Raw genomic sequence first — 20991 nt, 5'->3', positions numbered from 1 at the left:
GAAAAATAACCCCCTCCTCCCATGAATCTATGCCCCTTTTAATACAGCTCCAATGATATGGTGCAATGAATGGTGCAACACCACCAATGATATTGGCTTACACACTATAATAAATATGCCCCAAGGAGTGTTCCCCAGGATCATATTCCCATCAACAACTAAAAACTTGAATTCACCCATATCATCTGCCATTGATTTGAATAGCAACTTTGTGACAGAGAATGGGGAATATCCTGTCTAAATAGGAATTTAAAGGAGTTAAATTCCTATTTAAAACAACCTGAGTTTGGTAGGTCTGAGGTGAGGTCCCCAATCCATAGCAGATATGCTGTTAAAAGCAATCAACTGCCCATTGATATCAGAGACCAACTTGGACAGCATTAGGAAATAAATATGACAAAGGTAAATAAAATCTAGCTGAAGTAAAGGAAGGTTGTTAAAGTCAGTTTCAGATTAAACTAAATGACATAGGTATTTGACTAAACCATTTACATAAATGGAAAGAAAAGAGAATGATACCAGTGCATTCTCTTGGCTACTCGAGCAATTCTAAAAGGGCTGATATATCTCGCACTATGACATTTTAATGCATCAGTACATTGTTAGAAAGCAGTTTACCTTCTTAGAATGATAAATAGCACAATCTGCCTCTATTGCAGTGTAACAGTCCGCGTTACAGAATTGTTAGCATCCCATTCTAAAAGTGAGACTGATAGCCTGAGAAGCATGAACACTGTCAGATTTACAATATGCCTATTGATGGCTATTTGTCAATTTGTGTGATTTGCTTGAGAATTGCATTTGAACTGCAAGAAAAGTGTTGCGGATTTTGGATGAAATGTTTCATTTTTGTATGTATTTTCACTAAAGTTTAAAGGCAAAGGGGGTTCCCAAATATGGCCCCTATTACACTTCTGTAACTGTTGTATAACTGCTGTTTAATTAGCTATTTTAATTGCAATATCAACAGATATTTCCAAGGTTTCAGAACATTCAGTGAATGTGCCGCCATGTTAGGCGATTGTTGCGAGTAATGGGGACGGGATGTCACCCAATGAGACACTGCGTCTTGTGCTACTAAGAATTGGGGGTGCCAAACCACACAAAATCAAACCATGTACCCTGTTCTTTAAAGTGGAGATGCTTTCATTAATTCATGATTTAACCAAATATTGCAAAGTCAACACATCCATGATAACAGTATGCGTAGGGTTGCCACCTGCCCGGTGGCAGTATTTTACTGGACTAGCTGGTAAAAAACCCACCCAAGGTTAGGTATTACAGATTTAACTGTAATATCTTTACTGGTAAATTTGGTGTATATTTATCATGCTGTGTAAAAAGTGGAGTAAAACATTGCCGATGATGTTGCTCATAGCAGCCAATCAGATGCTTTGCTTTGGTTTTCTAACTGTTGAAATCTAATTGTTGATTGGTTGCCCTGGGCAACATCACCATTACTGCTTCACTCCACTTTTTACACAGCATGATAAATATACCTTTATAATCACCTGTTGTTCCACCCCCAATTCCTGCTCACAGGTCAGCCCTCTATTGTTTACAGAAGGGGCATTGCCTTCTATTGAAGGGGATGTCATCACCCTGCCCCTTTTATGGCTGTTGTGTCATAACCCCACCCACCCAACCTGCTCCTGCCTCCCCTATACCATAGCTGGTATTATTCCTAATAATAGGAGGCAACCCTAGGTATGAGAGAGATTTTCCAAGTGGGACTAAAGGATCTTTCTCCCCCTTTTGTTTATAATTCTTATTGTTTAATTAGAAAAGAAACATCTGAAGGAATCAACTACTGAATAAATACTGAATCAATCACTGAATAAATACTGAATCAACTGAATAAATACTGAATCAACTACTGAATAAATGATTAAGAATAAAAAGACAAAAAATGTAATATTTTTGTATTCTGTTGCACAAATTCACACATTTCATGTAAAATGAGGCAACTTGCTTTGGAATTATACTGAGTGAGCAGAAGATTTTGTGATGGCTCTAAACAGCTATACAACTTAGATATAAATGTACCTGTGGCAATTTGCACCAGCAAGCTCATACAGCCGGATGTGTAAATTGTCTTGTTAATTATTACCGCAATGAAGCTAGAGGAGCTCTGATTAGAAGATTATGTCATTCCGTTCAGACACAAATGATTTTCTTTTACATCTTTTTCTACGCTTGCTAAATTGATTATCTCATTTTATCCTGTAATGACAGTTAATATAATGGTCCTTAAGTTAAAAGAAAATTCTTGATAGCCACTAATTCTTCTTTAGTTAATGCAGTTATTGAATTGAATTAAAAGTTCTGTAATACTTCATTTAAGGCTCTTGGCTCAATTGCCCTTTGTTATTCTCCTACCTAGGAATTCCCCATAAAATGCACAGTGAAATTTCTGTGAAAAGTCTATATTATTTATCCAAGCATGCTGTTTCCCCTGGATTTACTCAAAGAATTCTTAGTATTTTGTGTTAAGTTTTTCTTAAGAAAAATTTTATTCACCAGATGCCATCAAATAGTTATGCTAGATTCTTAGCCCCCCCAACCCCCCCCCCCATAATCATGGTACAAAATACACAATCAATATCATATATGCTGCGAACTGTGCCAAAAAGAAAGATCAATGGTAATAAATCAGCCCTTAAATAACATTTAAAGCCTACATTTTCCTACAATGTATATCAGTTGGGCACGTCTCCCCCACCCAAATGGCATCATTTGTATTGAATATATCCCCTCCATTTGCCAGCACCATCACATTTTCCTAAAGCAAATAGCTTTGACCCAGTGGCCATTTTCCCTCTGACACATAATCAGTTACATTGAAATCTGCAAACAGCATACACACAGACCTTTATTCAGAATAAATTGCATCAAGAATACAGGCTCACACAGGCACAACTGTCTTTGATAAAAAAGTTCTGCATTCTTTGAGCCCTGTAATGATTAAGCTGAGTTCAGGAGAGAAGGTTAGGAGACAAAAACAGGAGCAGATGGATAGAGCAGGGTTCCAATGGAACCAGCAGTGCCATCTCTGCATTGGCTGCTAGACAGCAGGGTGTGTTTAGTAATCTGAGCTGAGAAAAACTGAGCATGCCCAGGAGCCAACAGCCAAAGCAAATTCCTGAGGGAGGGGGCCGAGTGGGGAGGAGAAGAAAATTAAAGTAATTAAGGAGATGTTGTAGCCTTACTATTAACCTCGGGACAACCAGAGTGGCAGGTATTGAAATATTTCAAAGAAGTTTTTGTGTGTGGGATTTACATGTTCTTTAACTGTTCAACACAAATCTCATTCAAAAGTAGCATGCTTCTAGCCAATTTTGAAGATAATTTGTAAATTAGAACCCTATTGGACTACATTACCACAACTGAACTTAACAAGTGACAAAAAGAGCTCGTGTTCAGCTGGAAATATAAATAAAGATCTGTTCATTTGGTGGATTGTTCCCCAACTCTCACCCATGTGGACAGTAGCGATGAGTAAAACTTTTAGCAAAGTTCCACATTTCGCCATCAGAGAATATTTTTGCAAAACCACCAAAATATTGGCCTTGAGAAAATAGACTCCAAAGTATTCTGCACAGAAAAATCGCGTAAAAAAAACGCCCATAGTCTTCAATGTATTTTGCGTGGAAAGAGTTGCAGTGAAAGAAAAGGTTGCCATGCAAAAATGCCTATTGACTTTAATGCGTTTCACAATTTTTGGGGGGACAGATTCACTCATCACTTGTGGAGAGCTAAATCAAGCTGATTATTTGGCCTTCTGGGCCAACAATAAGATCACAATAAGGGCCAATGCAGACTCTTCAGAAGAAGACAGCATCAATAGGCTGATAATATCATTGATATCTGTAGGACTTATTGAGATCAGTTAGGCAAGAACACGCAGGCCATTAACTACTAATTCAGCTTAGAGGGCACCTATATTAGTAAAATTGTTTCCCCACCTAACAGAGCTCTCACTTTGGTTGGGGGAACCAATTATGATAGGTGCCCTTTCAGTGAGGTGTCTGTTCTTATTCTTATTATCATACATTTTCTTGAAATGATGGGAAGCAAGGAACACACACAGATTAAACTGTTACAGACAAAACTACACCCATCATCTGGAGCAATTAACATACCAGCAGGGCAATTTGGGCAATACAACCTCACAAGTTCCTGATCAGGATGTACTGTATATTATTCCCATTCTAAATGACACATTGAAAAAAACTGGGTTGAAGCCAATAGCCGTGTTGTATTACTAACCACATGTCTATTACTTTATTGTTTCCATAGATATATGATTTACTGAGCACTTAAGCAAGTGGTCATATGATTTTTTTTTAAAAAAATGGCTGTGATCTTTAAAATCAGATTGCTTGATTTTTTTTTTTTTAAAACAATTTTCTGCATAAATAGGGCTCAAGTCATTTTATGTTGGCAGAGATGTTTGAGTTTTTTGAATTCTGGAACACATTCAATCAGGGTTATTTAAAAGATAAATATGGATTTGTATGGAATAGAATTATGGCTCTGTCCTGGCTACAAAAGTAATGCAACACTCTGAAATCCCTGCCCCAGACTTATCAAATAAGAAAACCACACTGATTTTAATATTAACTTGGAAATTTTGATATATCGTGCCAAAACGTCTCCTGGCCAAATGGCCTTGGCACAAAGACTGTCTTGTAAAGCGCCACATTTATTAAATTTAAAACCTATAAAATGAATCTGTATATAATCTCAATACAGTGTTTCACACTTTTGTACATCTAGTAAGCATTAATAAAGGGTTCCACTTGTAAATTCATTCCAAACCCAAATCTTTAGAAGCACATTATAGTAATATATTTTCAGTAATGTAAACTACTAAATCCTAAAGAGTGCGGAGTAATGATAGCCTCCAATACTTCCATTAAAAAATTCATAAGCAAAACCAGAATGGTATTTAGAAAAGGGTCATAATTTCTTCTAGTTGGCTATTAAATAAATTCACTTAGCCTTCAATACTTTCTCTCCCTGCAAATCTAACTAGTAGCTGGCTCTTGTACACTCCATCTCAAGGCAGATATCCTTACTTTGCCTATTCCCTTATTCAGTATTCCTAGAGCAGAACAAACTGCAACACTAGTTATTTGTAGACACACACTTAAATATGGGCAGACCCTTCTTAAGTTCTGTGAAATTGTGAAATTATTGAATATATAAAAGTAACATTTTCAAGTTCAAGGCAACATTTCAAGTTCTACAGCATGCACTAATAATGGTACGAAGTAAAGCCAGGGGGTGTCCATAAAAAATATAAGAAAAAATGTTCTTGGTCTTAGAAAGTCTATTTACAATGTTCTAGTGTCTTGCAGGGTTTTGTCAACTTGCAGTCTTTAACTGCATAAGGATAGACATACATAGTTTCATTTGCTCAGATCTCAGATATTTTTCAATATCTGGCTTGAAAGCAAGTTTTGGAAGCACAGAATCAGTTTTACTCGTAGGTGCAAGCTAGCAGTCCTCATGGGCCTACCAAATAGCCAATCACAGCCTTTATTTTGCAATGAACTTTTTCATGCTTGTGTGGCTCACCAACACTCTTAACATCTGAGTAAAAAACATCTGAGTAAAAAAGGTTGGGGATCCCTGCATTCGTATATAAGCCTTCTCCTTATTATTGCTTGTTCTGACTAATAAGCTTCCTAACCTCTTAATCAGTCATTCAAAGTCTTTTTCCAGTCTTAAATATGGAAAAACATCTTGTGCTTTAGACTTATTATTGACTTAACTTACTTTTCCACCTTTTCTCATAGTTATAAAAAAAAGTTAATTTGGCAATGAGTTATTGTCTATTAAACATCATTTGCTAAACACTTCTCTTCTTTGACTGGTTTCTTACCACTGTTGCCAGTTTATATTTGAGGGCATCCATTAAGAAGCCCTACTACACCAATATTATTTTTTCACTTGCCTATACTTCAACCAATCAGCCCAGGATAAATATAAGCAAGAAAAGCCTTCTAAGGCAAGAAAGTCTTCTCGCTCCAGCTGTAAAATTGTACTATTTCACCTGGTTTATTCAGCATTAGAGGGCCCAGCTAGACTTCAACTCTCTCCAGATTACTGTAAATCCTATAACTTTCCCTTCAAAGGACTAGAAATATGTTTCACCTCCTCTGCTGCCCCTGCCTGACTAGCACTTCTTGCTTTCTATTAGCCTGAGGGCAAATCGTGCTGTTCGAACAGAACTGAAAATGATTGTATTTGAGGACAAAGAGCTACAGCACAGAGGGTCTTAACACATGTGCATGTGTTTATTATCTGTTATTCATGACAGAACCCATTTACGACTTGTGCTGCCCCTAATTATTGGTGTGAAGAGATTATAGCCATTGTATCTAGGCTTCACCCAGTCTCTGGAGAACCTCTGGGACTCGTATTAAAAGAGATCAGCAGTCGCATGTGTAAGCTTATTTTCTGCAGCATAAACCCCAATTGTAAAGGGAACATCAGAGGCACAATATCAAGCCAACTGTTTTTTTCTTCTGCGTGAGTCTTTGAGAGCCATTTTCTATGTAAGTCAACTCTGTATTACATTAAGTAAGAACTGATCCTTCCTTTGTCAAATGGTTTAAAGTTACCTCCCAGAATATTGATATCTTTGACAACGTGATTGTTTGTAATCCAAGTCCAAAATAATAGCATCTAAATTATTTAAAACAAACTGTATCTCAGGTTTGCAATATAAAAGGAAGGATTTTCTAGATTAAATAAAATAAATCTAAAAAAAATGGATTTATATTGAATATTTGATTGATGTAAACCAAGACAAAACGCCTAAACTGCCACATTTTACTTGCCATTTTGAATGGAACTGTTTATTTTCATTGTTTTCTTAAATCTAATTCTGTTTATTTTCATTGTTTTCTTAAATCTAATTCTTAAATTAATTCCCTGTTAGTGAAGTGTCTACATAAATGCTCCTTGACTTCTATAGATTAAGACAGGGTGGCCAACATTGCCTAGATTTGGATGCAAAAATCTTTTCCAGTCAGTTGTGTTACGAAAAAAAATATATATTGAATTTGTTTCAAAGTTGAGTTTTCCAAACTTGAATTTTTCAAGATTATTAAAAAGAATCTCAAAACTTCAAATTAAAAAAAGCTGGAACCTGAAACCTGCCAAGATGCTAAAGTCAGTGGGAGGTATATTTTCAACACGCAACCTATTTTTTTTTTTTTTATCCAATTACAGTTGGATATAGGGTAATCTTCTTTTGTTGTGAGTTTTGAAAGAACTTGGAATTTGAAAATGTATAACTCAACTTTTCCATTATGGCACCAAAAAGTGCAATTTTTGTTACACTGGGTGTTGGCTCACTACTTGTTGTTAAAGAGATCCTCCGGCTTCCAAACCAAAATTTGTTAAAGAGCCCCTCACAACCTAGAAACCCCTAATATACGTATGGCTGCAATCTGTTCCTCCAAAGAGTATGAATAAATACCATTTGTATATGCTGAAATCCAGCTGCAAAACAGTTCTTCTCTTTCTGCATCATTTGGTAGGGGAGGAGGTGCTAAAACACTGATGTTACAAATTGTAACAACTTCATCACAGCTTACCAACTGCATGCAGTAAACTACATAATCCACAATGCATTGAGTCTCAAAGTAGTCAGTCAGATCAGCAGGGGAACAGGGGGCGGGACTTAGGGAACTGATCCAAACCATATTATTACATTAAACATCATTAAAAGCTGCATATTTTTTCATTGATGTATACTGCAAAGTTGCTTGAAATTATGTTAACTTTTTCAAAAAGCTTAAAGGTGGCCACACACACGGGAGGATCTGACGATGTTTCGTGCGACCATCGGCCGTACGAAACATCGTCAGATCCGCCACACACCGTCAGGGCTGAAACAGCAGATAAGGAGGTAGAAACAATAGGATTTCTACCTCCTTCTGCCGACTCAGCCCTGACGGCAGCTTCCTGCGATATCGGTCGACTCGTCGACATGCCATACACGCACAGAATATCGTACGAACCGAGGTTTCGTACGATAGTATCGGTGCATGTATGGCCAGCTTAAGTTGTATTTGTGTGGTGGTCCCATTTAATTATATACATAAAATGAAAAATATTCATTTTGGACTTATTTTTTCCCTTTAATGGTATTTTGTTTCCTGCATTGCCTTGTGGTGTATGGCAAAAGAAACCTGCTGTACAGGAACTTAGGATTGACTGCCAGGGGGGACAAGCATCAAGCTGCACTTGTCAGTCAGTGAGGCCCTTTGCTTTCTCTAATTATTTAGCATAGGTTTGTTTATCAGTTGTGATTATAACTAACATACAGGAGGGGGATTTATAACTCACAGATTGTACGTGGATGTAGAAGTTAAAGCTGGGTACTTTATTTTTGCTGTTTGGAACTGAGCTAAGGTGCAGCTGACAGCTATTTCCACCTCATGTTAGCAATGAGAGGAGGAAGCAGATGTGCACTAAGCAGCTGCTTTACAGACCAGTAAATGGTTAATGATAAGTCTTGGCCAATTGTGCCTGAAGGAACTGACCCTTTTGCTGAGTGACACAGCTGTTTTAACCATAAAAGTCCTGTTTTAAACATTATTTACGTATTTCATAAACAAAATGGAATATGCCAAAACCAATGTTATTGTGACCTGGGTTCACTCCCTGCTGTACAAGAGCTGAAGAGGGCTTTCATTATTAAAGGGTACAATATAGAAGTGATTTGGAAATCTTTGGGAACCTTTGATATACCTCAAAATGTTAAACTAATATTCCCATTGAATATGTTGATTTACATAAATAAACATTAAATTGAAGTATTTTCTGTTTTGGGCTCCTTTTGCATAGCAGTTATTCTGGTAGACTGATGTACTTAAGACTTAGGAGATTCAATATAAAGGCAGTCTCTAATGAGAAGCACTGAGCCCCCCCCCAACATTTCCCAACCTCTCCCTTCCAGTAAAAATTGGATCCGGGTGAACTTCATACTTTCATACTTACCCTCAATACCCTCAGTGGGTAAGTATTGGGTTCAGACACATTTCCCCATATGTAATATAATATGCTATGTTTGCCCAGGTATAGTAACCCATAGCAACCAATAAGATATTTGCTTTTAAACAGGTGACCAGTAAATGCAGCCTGCTGATTGGTTGCTATGGGTTACTGCTCCTGATCAAACTTCGTGCCTTTTATTACATAGTTACATAGTTACATAGTTACATAGGGTTGAAAAAAGACCATTGTCCATCAAGTTCAACCCATCTGAGTAAACCCAGCACACAACCTATACTAACCAATCTATACACTCACATACATAAACTATATACTGTAATTATTTGACCCCTCACTGATTTTGTAAGTTTGTCCAATGACAAAGAAATGAAAAGTCTCAGAACAGTATCATTTCAATGGTAGGTTTATTTTAACAGTGGCAGATAGCACATCAAAAGGAAAATCGAAAAAATAACTTTAAATAAAAGATAGCAACTGATTTGCATTTCATTGAGTGAAATAAGTTTTTGAACCCCTACCAACCATTAAGAGTTCTGGCTCCCACAGAGTGGTTAGACACTTCTACTCAATTAGTCAACCTCATTAAGGACACCTGTCTTAACTAGTCACCTGTATAAAAGACACCTGTCCACAGAATCAATCAATCAAGCAGACTCCAAACTCTCCAACATGGGAAAGACCAAAGAGCTGTCCAAGGATATCAGAGACAAAATTGTAGACCTGCACAAGGCTGGAATGGGCTACAAAACCATTAGCAAGAAGCTGGGAGAGAAGGTGACAACTGTTGGTGCGATTGTTCGAAAATGGAAGGAGCACAAAATGACCATCAATCGACCTCGCTCTGGGGCTCCACGCAAGATCTCACCTCGTGGGGTGTCAATGATTCTGAGAAAGGTGAAAAAGCATCCTAGAACTACACGGGAGGAGTTAGTTAATGACCTCAAATTAGCAGGGACCACAGTCACCAAGAAAACCATTGGAAACACATTACACCGCAATGGATTAAAATCCTGCAGGGCTCGCAAGGTCCCTCTGCTCAAGAAGGCACATGTGCAGGCCCGTCTGAAGTTTGCCAATGAACACCTGAATGATTCTGTGAGTGACTGGGAGAAGGTGCTGTGGTCTGATGAGACCAAAATAGAGCTCTTTGGCATTAACTCAACTCGCTGTGTTTGGAGGAAGAAAAATGCTGCCTATGACCCCCAAAACACCGCCCCCACCGTCAAGCATGGGGGTGGAAACATTTTGCTTTGGGGGTGTTTTTCTGCTAAGGGCACAGGACAACTTATTCGCATTAACGGGAAAATGGACGGAGCCATGTATCGTGAAATCCTGAACGACAACCTCCTTCCCTCTGCCAGGAAACTGAAAATGGGTCGTGGATGGGTGTTCCAGCACGACAATGACCCAAAACATACAGCAAAGGCAACAAAGGAGTGGCTCAAGAAGAAGCACATTAAGGTCATGGAGTGGCCTAGTCAGTCTCCGGACCTTAATCCAATAGAAAACCTATGGAGGGAGCTCAAGCTCAGAGTTGCACAGAGACAGCCTCGAAACCTTAGGGATTTAGAGATGATCTGCAAAGAGGAGTGGACCAACATTCCTCCTAAAATGTGCGCAAACTTGGTCATCAATTACAAGAAACGTTTGACCTCTGTGCTTGCAAACAAGGGTTTTTCCACTAAGTATTAAGTCTTTTTTTGTTAGAGGGTTCAAAAACTTATTTCACTCAATGAAATGCAAATCAGTTGCTATCTTTTATTTAAAGTTATTTTTTCGATTTTCCTTTTGATGTGCTATCTGCCACTGTTAAAATAAACCTACCATTGAAATGATACTGTTCTGAGACTTTTCATTTCTTTGTCATTGGACAAACTTACAAAATCAGTGAGGGGTCAAATAATTATTTCCTCCACTGTATACAACCAGTAATACTAACTGTAGATATTAGTATCACAATAGCCTTGGATATTCTGCTTGTTCAAAAACACATCCAGGCCCCTCTTATAGGCATTAACAGAATCTACCATTACCCCATCACTAGGAAGGGCATTCCCCAACCTCACTGCCCTCACCGTGAGGAACCCCCTACGCTGCTTCAAATGGAAGCTCCGTTCCTCTAATCTAAAGGGGGGGCCTCTGGTGCGTTGATTGTTTTTATGGGAAAAAAGAACATCCCCCAACTGCCTATAATCCCCTCTAATGTACTTGTACAGAGTAATCATGTCCCCCTCATATTACATAAATACTATTAACTGGAAGAGCGGGTGTCAGAAATACTGTGCAAACACCTTACCCAGGGTAAAAATGGCTTATGACAAAGGGAACCTCAGAAAATGGAGCTATATCTTTAGCATATTCAGCTGCTAGCCATAGTAAACAGCAAGTCTGTGAGATAGAATTACTTATTTTTGGAAAAAAGTCAAAACCTTTTTTTCTTCTCCATTAGAATTTACTGGGGAAATACTTTATGGCAAAAACTCCCAGAGGGAAATTAAATCATTCTTTAGTAAATAGCAAAAAACATGCAGCTTTATTTATAATAAAGAAATAATAAATATTCTCCTACGTCTCAATAAATGTTACAGAATGCGGATAGACAAATTAGACAATATCCTGCCACTGAGAACATGGGTCATTCTTCTGAATAACCACAAACTCACCCACCTTAGGTCTCCTGTGGGCTTCTGGGAGTTGTAGTTTATCAGTAGCAGCAGAGAGGTATATTGCACTTTGTGGTTTTTAAGAGCCCCATTTCACAGATATATTATTTCTGTTCTAAATGAACATATTTTATGAACAATAACAAGCAAAGAACAAATATGCACACGTTTCCTTGTTTTTTCACCATCTGGGGAGTTATGGCTCGAGGCTCACAGCTCCCAATGATCGTTACCAGGCAGTTTATGGCTTTGCCAGGGGCAATGTTTACATTGGCCTTAATTGTGTTTGTTAATTTTATTGTTTTTACAGGCTGCGTGTTTAACACCTTTCATACAATGGAACAATTCAGCTGAGCAGCAGCATTACACCCCTTGCTTAACAAAGAGCACTATTTATGCTAAGCCCCTGCCATGCATAGTAACATGATACAACATTTTGTGAGATGTCTTGCCATTTATTTAATGTGCAACTTAATCTGTATTATGTCATATTGGAGTTTTTTTTCAGTGCTAAAATCACTGAGAAAAATTAATTTATCAATAACATGTTTAAAGCAATTAATATGTGGGCCCATGACTTGACTTGCTATCTGTGCATTTGTTTTGGGCCTCACTAACCTATACAGTACAGGTATGAGATCTAGTATGCAGAACGCTTGGGATCTGGATAGGGTTTACCCATAATGCCTTAAGGCAGGGGTTCCTAATATGTGAGGCTAGCCCCCCTGGTGTATCTCTGAAAGCCCATTTTGAAGGTAAATTGAAAGAAAACTATACCCCCAAAATGAATACTTAACCAACCTATGAATACTTTCCCTTGAGCTGCCATTTTGTGATGGGCTGTGTGCTCCCTCAGAGATCAGCTGACAGGAAATAATGCAGCTCTAATTGTAACAGGAAGTAGTGTGGGAGCAAAAGAACTTTGTCCATTAATTGGCTGATGTAACCTAACATATATGTTTGCCCTTGGTTTGCTCTTTGCATATGATCCCAGGGGGCGGCCCTTAGTACCGAAAACAGAAGTTTTGTATTTAGTTTCACCCAATAGCACATACAGGTATGGGACCTGTTATCCATGCTCGGGACCTGGGGTTTTCCGGATAAGGGGTCTTTCCGTAATTTGGATTTCCATGCCTTAAGTCTGCTTAAAATCATTATAATATTGAATAAACCCAATAGGATTGTTGTGCTTCCAATAAGGATTAATTATATCTTAGTTGGGAACAAGTACAGGTACTGTTTTATTATTACAGAGAAAAGGGAATCATTTAACCATTAAATAAACCCAATAGGGCTGTTCTGCCCCCAATAAGGGGTAATTATATCTTAGTTGGGATCAAGTACAGGTACTGTTTTATTATTACAGAGAAAAGGGAATCATTTAACCATTAAATAAACCCAATAGGGCTGTTCTGCCCCCAATAAGGGGTAATTATATCTTAGTTGGGATCAAGTACAGGTACTGTTTTATTATTACAGAGAAAAGGGAATCATTTAACCATTAAATAAACCCAATAGGGCTGTTCTGCCCCCAATAAGGGGTAATTATATCTTAGTTGGGATCAAGTACAGGTACTGTTTTATTATTACAGAGAAAAGGGAATCATTTAACCATTAAATAAACCCAATAGGGCTGTTCTGCCCCCAATAAGGGGTAATTATATCTTAGTTGGGATCAAGTACAGGTACTGTTTTATTATTACAGAGAAAAGGGAATCATTTAACCATTAAATAAACCCAATAGGACTGTTCTGCCCCCAATAAGGGGTAATTATATCTTAGTTGGGATCAAGTACAAGGTTTTGTTTTATTATTACAGAGAAAAAGGAAATCGTTTTCAAAAATTAGAATTATTTGGTTATAATGGAGTCTATGGGAGATGGCCTTTCCGTTATTCAGAACTTTCTGGATAATGGGTTTTCGGATAACGGATCCCATACTTGTACTGCTAAAAAAAAAAATATATTTTATGGAAATCCCTAATCCAGAAGTCTGCTCATATTGTAAAATACTTGACAAGGAAGAACCAATATATATTAGTTATATTAGTTTTCCTTTGAGGTAATATATATTATTCATGCATAATATGATATAAATGCAAAACTGAGTTTACTTTAAGTTGAAATACATGCACAGGTATGCGACCCGTTATCCAGAATGCTTGGGACCTGGGGCTTTCCGGATAAGGGGTCTTTCCTTAATTCAGATCTCCTACCTTAAGTCTGCTAAAAAATTATTTAAACATTAATTAAACCCAATTGTATTGTTTTGGCTCCAATAAGGATTAACTATAACTTAGTTGGGGTCAAGTACAAGGTTCTGTTTTATTATTACGGAGAAAAAAGAAACCATTTTTAAAATGTGAATTATTTGATTAAAATGGAGTCCATGGGAGATGGCCTTTCCGTAATTCGGAACTTTCTGGATAATGGGTTTCCAGATAAGCGGTCCAATACCTGTAATTAGCTATATACACTGAAGCAAGGCATAACTTTTATGTTCAAAATGAATTTCTGTCCCACCACCAGTTTGGATGTTGTTGCTCTCAGTGTGTGTGATTGTGACCCGCAGCGCTGGTTACCCATTCCATTCTGTTCTGAAGTCTCTCTTACACGCAAATGAAGTTCTGCTGAGTAGTATAATCACTTCGCTATAACAAAATACCTACTTTTGATGTCAATACAGAAGCCGAATGACATCATTTTATTGGTAGAAAGAGACTCGTGCAGCTACTATTTATGTACTGAAACACAATTGGTGGTTTCATTTTCCTGGCAAAAGCTTAGATTCCTTCTAAAAAATGCATTTTATAGTCTATCATGGAATTCAAAGGTGCGGTCAGTAATGAACACTACATGAAATAATCTCTAGCCCAATGTTCCTTTTTAGACTGCATGTCTAGTAATAATAATAATAATAAACATCAACAAAAATCTATGCTCTATCTTAAATTTATATTTACTGTAAGGTAAATGGCAAGGAGAGCTGAAAGACAAGTAAAGCCCAACACAAAGCTAATATAAGTCATCATGAAAGCACTAACTTTTATCATTCTTTTAAATCTCTTCAGTGATAGTGTGATTTTTAGCAGACTTAAGTTATGGCAATCCAAATTACAAAAAGATCCCTTATCTGGAAAACCTCAGGTCCCGAGCATTCTGGATAACTGATCCCATATCTGTACTCTGACTAGAGGTTGGATGAGCCTTTCTTAAGATAGTAACCATGATCGTTTTTGACTTTGGGAGGGAGAAGAAGCAGCTAAAATTTCCAGCTGCTTTTTGGACTTATACAAGTACAAATACAAATTCCTTTTAATTAGATTAAAATATATATATACATATTTGTTAAATATGAGCCCAATAATAAGGCTTTGACAATGTGATCTTATTCATTCAGTGGGCAGCATGAACTAACTCCTTTTGCTCCTGTGTGATAGGTAATTAAAGGTATGGATCCCTTATCCAGAAACCCATTATCTAAAAAGTTCTGAATTATGGAATGGCCACCACCCATAGACTTCATTCTTATTTCTTATTCTTTATTCTTATTTTTGAAAATGATTTCCTTTTTCTCTGTAATAATAAAACAGTACTTGTACTTGATCCCAACTAAGATATAATTACCCCTTATTGGGGGCAGAACAGCCCTATTGGGTTTATTTAATGGTTAAATGATTCCCTTTTCTCTGTAATAATAAAACAGTACCTGTACTTGATCCCAACTAGGATATAATTACCCCTTATTGGGGGCAGAACAGCCCTATTGGGTTTATTTAATGGTTAAATGATTCCCTTTTCTCTGTAATAATAAAACAGTACCTGTACTTGATCCCAACTAAGATATAATTACCCCTTATTGGGGGCAGAACAGTCCTATTGGGTTTATTTAATATTTAAATGATTTTTCAGTAGACTTAAGGAATGGAGATCCAAATTACGGAAAGATCCCTTATTTGGGAAACCCCAGGACCCGAGCATTCAGGATAACAGGTCCCATACCTGTATTAGGGGTGCACTTAATTCAGGATTCGGTTTGAGTTTGGCCAAATGTCACCACTTTTTACAGGATTCAGATCTGGACAAATCCTATGTGCTTACCAACCAAATTCAAAAACTAAAAGATGAACAGGTACAATCACCAGGGGCTGCTAAAATATTAGTCTCCCCCAGTGATTATAATTACTTATAATTTGAAGTATAAATTGAACCGGCCCAACAAGTTACCATCTTCTTTCTGGATCTTCTCCAAGTTCAGGTCTAGGTGCACATACACAGTAGAGTGAAAATGTGTGAACTAAATGCTACAATGTTTGCACCCAAGAAATGCCAACATTTGTATGTAGAGACCACAGAAGCTATACTAAGATACATGCCTACAAATGGATACAAGGTTCTCTGTTAATCAATTGAATAGCTGTGTCAAGACCAGATTAGCACCATCAACACAGTGACAAGGACAACAAAATATATATCTATATTTTCTATCTCTTTGCAGTAAAGCTTCCTGGCATCAGGACGTACATAGACCCGCACACGTATGAAGATCCTAGCCAGGCCGTACATGAGTTTGCAAAGGAGCTGGACTCTGCCTGCATCTCCATTGATACGGTTATAGGAGCAGGTACCCATATTTATTTCTTTAAATGAATCATGGAATTATCTATGTTTTCTCCTTTTTGTGCAATGATTTTTCAGAAAAATATATACAATTCTTTCCTACTTTTCCAACTTTTCAATTAAGCTTCATTATTTATTTTTTATTATTTTACTTTTTGAATTATGTGTCTTCTGACTCTTTCCAACTTTCAAAAGGGGGTCACTGACCCCAGCAGCCAAAAAACAATTTCTCTGTGAAGCTACAATTTTATTTTGACTTTTTATAACTTATTTTGCTATTCAGGTCCTTTCCTATAAATATATCAGACTCTTAATCAAGCCACTGCCTTGTTGCTAAAGTAATTTGAACCCTAGCAACCAGGTAACTGCTGAATTGTGAAACTGGAGAGATGCTGAACAAAAAGCTAAATCATTCAAAAACCACACATATTTTAAAATGAAGACCAATTGCAATTTGTCTCAGAATATCATACTAAGAGTTAATTTACAGGTGAACAACCCCTTTAATAAAAAATTGAAGTATTAACTTGTATAGCAGGATCTGAAAATCTTTGACCTTCCAGATGTTTCCAAGCTGTCATTCCCAGCACCATCGGCTAAAGACTTTCATCTTTCCCATTCTTTATGTATTCTGTCCTACTTAAATATAAGAGGAAAGAGGCCTAGATATTTCCTAGCTGTCCCTCAAAGAACTGGTGCTTACCCTAAGGTGGGCTTTGTTCTAGGTGCATCATGGGAGTGAAATAGGTTCCACTATCATAGCCTGCATCATTATGACTGTTAGCTTATTGGTACAAAGTTGTTCAAATCTTAGCTCCATAACCTGCTCATGGAGATTGCTAACTTGCTTGATTATGGATAAAACCTCTAAGCAAATTAGGGGTTTGTTAAAAAATTAAACAATGTCAATGCATTGGTCAATGCTTAGTGATCTTGTGTTCCTTGCACTTCTGCTCGAGGTCACAGTAAATGATCCTTTGGGGCTGTAAAAGGATGTTGTGCTTTGTAGGACTGGATGGCTACAAGTTGGATGTATCTTTGGTCACACTAAAGAGGACTTTTGTTCAAATAATAATTACAATAGGCACAGTTGCTATCGGCAACCAATCAGCAAAAAGCTTGGAACAATCAACTACAAGTTATAAAATCATTTTTATGACTGGCTGCCATGGGTAACTACACTGGTACAATATTGCCCCAGTTTGCTTGTAAGCTTAGCCCAGGTGTGTTATGGTCCTGCCAATATACACATATTCTGGCACTCTGCAGTTGCACAAAATCAAGTGCAGCAAGACCCAATGCAACTCTTTATAACAATAACCGAAGGCAACAAAAAGGCAAAACGTATTGCTTTGGTAATGTGTTTTATACAGGTGAATATAATAAGCCTGCAAATCTTCAGGCAAAATTTCTAAACATTTCACCATAATAAATACATTTCCCTACGTTTGGGCAGGTTACCTGTGGCTTACCAGCTGCTCTTCAGCTACAAATCTCAGCATTTGTCAAGGCTGGAATGATACATGTTCTTTTTTTTTTTATTGTTGGCTCCCTTGTTGTTCATTTAGCAGCAGTAGAGTACAGTACCTGCAGCAATTTCCCTGCTTTTGATCTACGGCTGTTGTACAGAAAGAGCAATGTTTGTGGCTGGATTTTTATACGAAAATGAAAGCGTAACCCTTTATTGGTAAAAATATGATTTGTATACTTTGATATACACCGTACTTCATGCCTAAGATTCTATAAATCTGGTCTAATAAAGTAAATACATATACCCCAGTTAAATGGAATTGGTTGGACTCGTGGCACCATATTAAAGTTGTGCATTGAGTCACTTTTTGGCATTCCCAGATGAAGCACATGCTCTGCCCATGTCACACAGGGTGGCCATCAACATTCAGGTAAATACACGATAGAGTTGTGATCTAACTTCTTGGGTTATATCACAAGTTTACAATTATTGATTAGCCACACTTAGGGGCTGATTTACTAAGACACGAATTTGAAACCGAATTGGAAAAATTCCGATTGGAAAACGAACATTTTGCGACTTTTTCGTATTTTTTGCGATTTTTTTCGGCGACTTTACGACTTTTCGGAAATTAGCGCAACTTTTTCGTTACCAATACGATTTGCGCGAAAAAACGCGAGTTTTTCGTAGCCATTCCGAAAGTTGCGCAAAATCTTGCAATTTTTTCGTAGCGGTAAAACTTAAAAGGCGCGATGTTTCGCGCAAGTTTTAACACTACGAAAAAATCGCGACTTTTCGCGCAAGTTTTAACGCTACGAAAAATCGCAAGATTTTGCGCAACTTTCGGAATGGCTACGAAAAACTCGCGTTTTTTCGCACAAATCGTATTGGTAACGAAAAAGTCGCGAAAATTTTCCGAAAAAAACGCAAAATAGCGATCATTACGAAAAAAACGCAATCGGACGCATTCGGCCGTTCGTGGGTTAGTAAATGTGCCCCCTAGATATAAAAAATATTGGTGCCACACAAGCATGAAAAAAGTTCTTTGGGGATGCTGAATAAAGACTGTGATTGGCAATTTGGTAGCCCCATGGGACTGCTAGCCCGCAGGAGGCTCTGCTTGGAGTAAAACTCTCTGTGCTTCCAAAACTTGTCTCCAAGCCAGAAATTCAAAAAGGGCACCTACTTTGAGTCCACAGGAAGCAACATCAAAGGGGGCGGTGAGCAATATGTTGCTTACGAGCCACTGCTTGGAGATCACTGTTCTAGTCCATTCACAAATATTCTGTATTCAAATTTTAAAAGAATACTATTGGGTTTAATAAGGCAAGAGAGATACTAGACTGACTATTCTACCTCTATATAAAGACACATTTTACAGTGAATGTGATATTTTTAATATTAGAACAAAAGTATACATTTATAAAAGAAGGAACAGGAAAAGGTAATGTACCGTGTTAGCCAGTCAAAAATGTTTACAGGGTAACCCTTTTGAAATAAAAAATAACAAAAGTGGTATAAAGGTGATACCTTTATTGGCTAACTAAGATAATCATAGCAAGCTTTCAGAACATTTTAGTTCCTTAGGTAATCAGCTTGAAAAAGGAACTAAAATGTTCTGAAAGCTTGCTATGGTTATCTTAGTTAGCCAATAAAGGTATCACCTTTATACCACTTTTGTTATTTTTTATTTTAAAAGGGTTACCCTGTAAACATAAAAGAAGGAAGATATTGGGCCTGATTCCACTCAATGAGAAAAGGTTCTTCAAGTGAAAACTCATGGACGAGATTCCACGTGAGATGCAATTCAATTCACAAAACGTATCTCCTAAATGTATTAGTGGAAAAGACTTTTGAATCTTGTCCATCTTGTCCATGAATCTTGCCTTTGACACACTTTAGTAACAGGAAAATGTGGCTGATATCAAAGCAAGAAACAAATGGATGCAATGGTGTGCGGGATTGTGTTTGGGGTGAAGAATGTTCTCAAAAGCGATCTTGTCTAGAAACCATACTTGCGTATACCGTGCTTTATCGCACAACCCAGTGCTTATCAAGCTGAAATGTAAATGACTGTTTCATGGTTAAATGTGTTCAGCATTAGGAGATTCAGAGTTATGGGCTTGTCAAAAGCCTATTAGAGCATTCTTTAGAATTGTGTTTCACAAAGGCTAATATTCATTTTGTCATGGCTTGTTTTCGCTCTCTTTTTTCCCCTTTAGGAGAGTTTGGTGAAGTGTGCAGTGGGCGCTTGAAACTGCCTTCAAAAAAGGAGATTAGCGTTGCAATAAAGACGCTGAAGGCCGGCTACACCGAGAAGCAGAGGAGAGATTTCCTAAGTGAAGCCAGCATTATGGGACAGTTTGAGCATCCAAACATCATTCGCTTGGAAGGAGTAGTTACAAAAAGTAAGCATGACTAATTTTACTAATAGTAATAGCACAAAAAATGTACTTATTTATTTATTACTATCAGCTCTGGTGTCTGTAAACATCTACCTAAATACTATTATATTTAAAAGAATGTTACAAAAAAAAGGCTGGCACACATATTTGCAGTATATATAATAATCCACAGACTGCTAAGCCATGCCTCCTTCTACCTACTTGTATGGGGATTATAACACAATATGAAGGCAATAGATAGTAAGGCTGACAGTGGCAGCTTAGGCAATTCCAATACTTCAAGCTGGGTCAGTAATACCTGCATACATGCTAGGGGAAATTAAGTATATTTATTAGTGATGAGTGAATCTGTCCCGTTTCGCGTCGCCATAAAATTCGCTAAACGGCATGAAACGCATTTGTCAAGCAATTTTTTTGTCGCCAGCGTTTTCTTGACATGACTGCACTTTTTTTTATGTGACCGTGCCCTTTTTTTGATGCGAACGCACCCTTTTTTGACGCAAACGCACCCAATTTGACGTGCAACAATACAAATTCTGTGCAACAAATTTTTCGCTGGCGCATTTTCACGGAAGTTTCGCGAAGCAATTCGCCAATGGCGAAATGAGGAAATTCGCTGAGAATCCATGCCTGCCAAAAAAAATTTGCTCATCACTAATATTTATTCAACCTTTTTTATTGAAATCTATATAATCTTAGAGCAAAGATATTTAAACCTTTTGGCTTTCTGCTTCCACCATGAAATCCAACATGTGAAAAGTATCTAATTTTTTAACCAATTGGCCTTTAGGATGCCT

The 20991-nt window shown here is 37.5% G+C and overlaps 1 protein-coding gene across 2 annotated transcripts in view; it reads left to right on the top strand.

Annotated features, from left to right (window-relative positions):
* The window catches only part of epha3 (EPH receptor A3), a 211827-nt gene that overhangs the window by 172297 nt on the left and 18539 nt on the right, over window positions 1-20991 (top strand). For both annotated transcript variants that reach the window (XM_031896587.1, XM_002931773.5), the window contains exons 10-11: window positions 16197-16322; window positions 20012-20197. In XM_031896587.1, the coding sequence (XP_031752447.1) occupies window positions 16197-16322; window positions 20012-20197 (312 nt within the window). The remainder of the gene's footprint in view (window positions 1-16196; window positions 16323-20011; window positions 20198-20991) is intronic.

The sequence above is a fragment of the Xenopus tropicalis genome, chromosome 2 (genome assembly GCF_000004195.4).
Source record: "Xenopus tropicalis strain Nigerian chromosome 2, UCB_Xtro_10.0, whole genome shotgun sequence".
Classification (NCBI taxonomy): Eukaryota; Metazoa; Chordata; class Amphibia; order Anura; family Pipidae; genus Xenopus; species Xenopus tropicalis.
The sequence above is the reverse complement of the archived record's forward strand: the minus strand, read 5'-3'. Positions and strand labels throughout refer to the sequence as shown.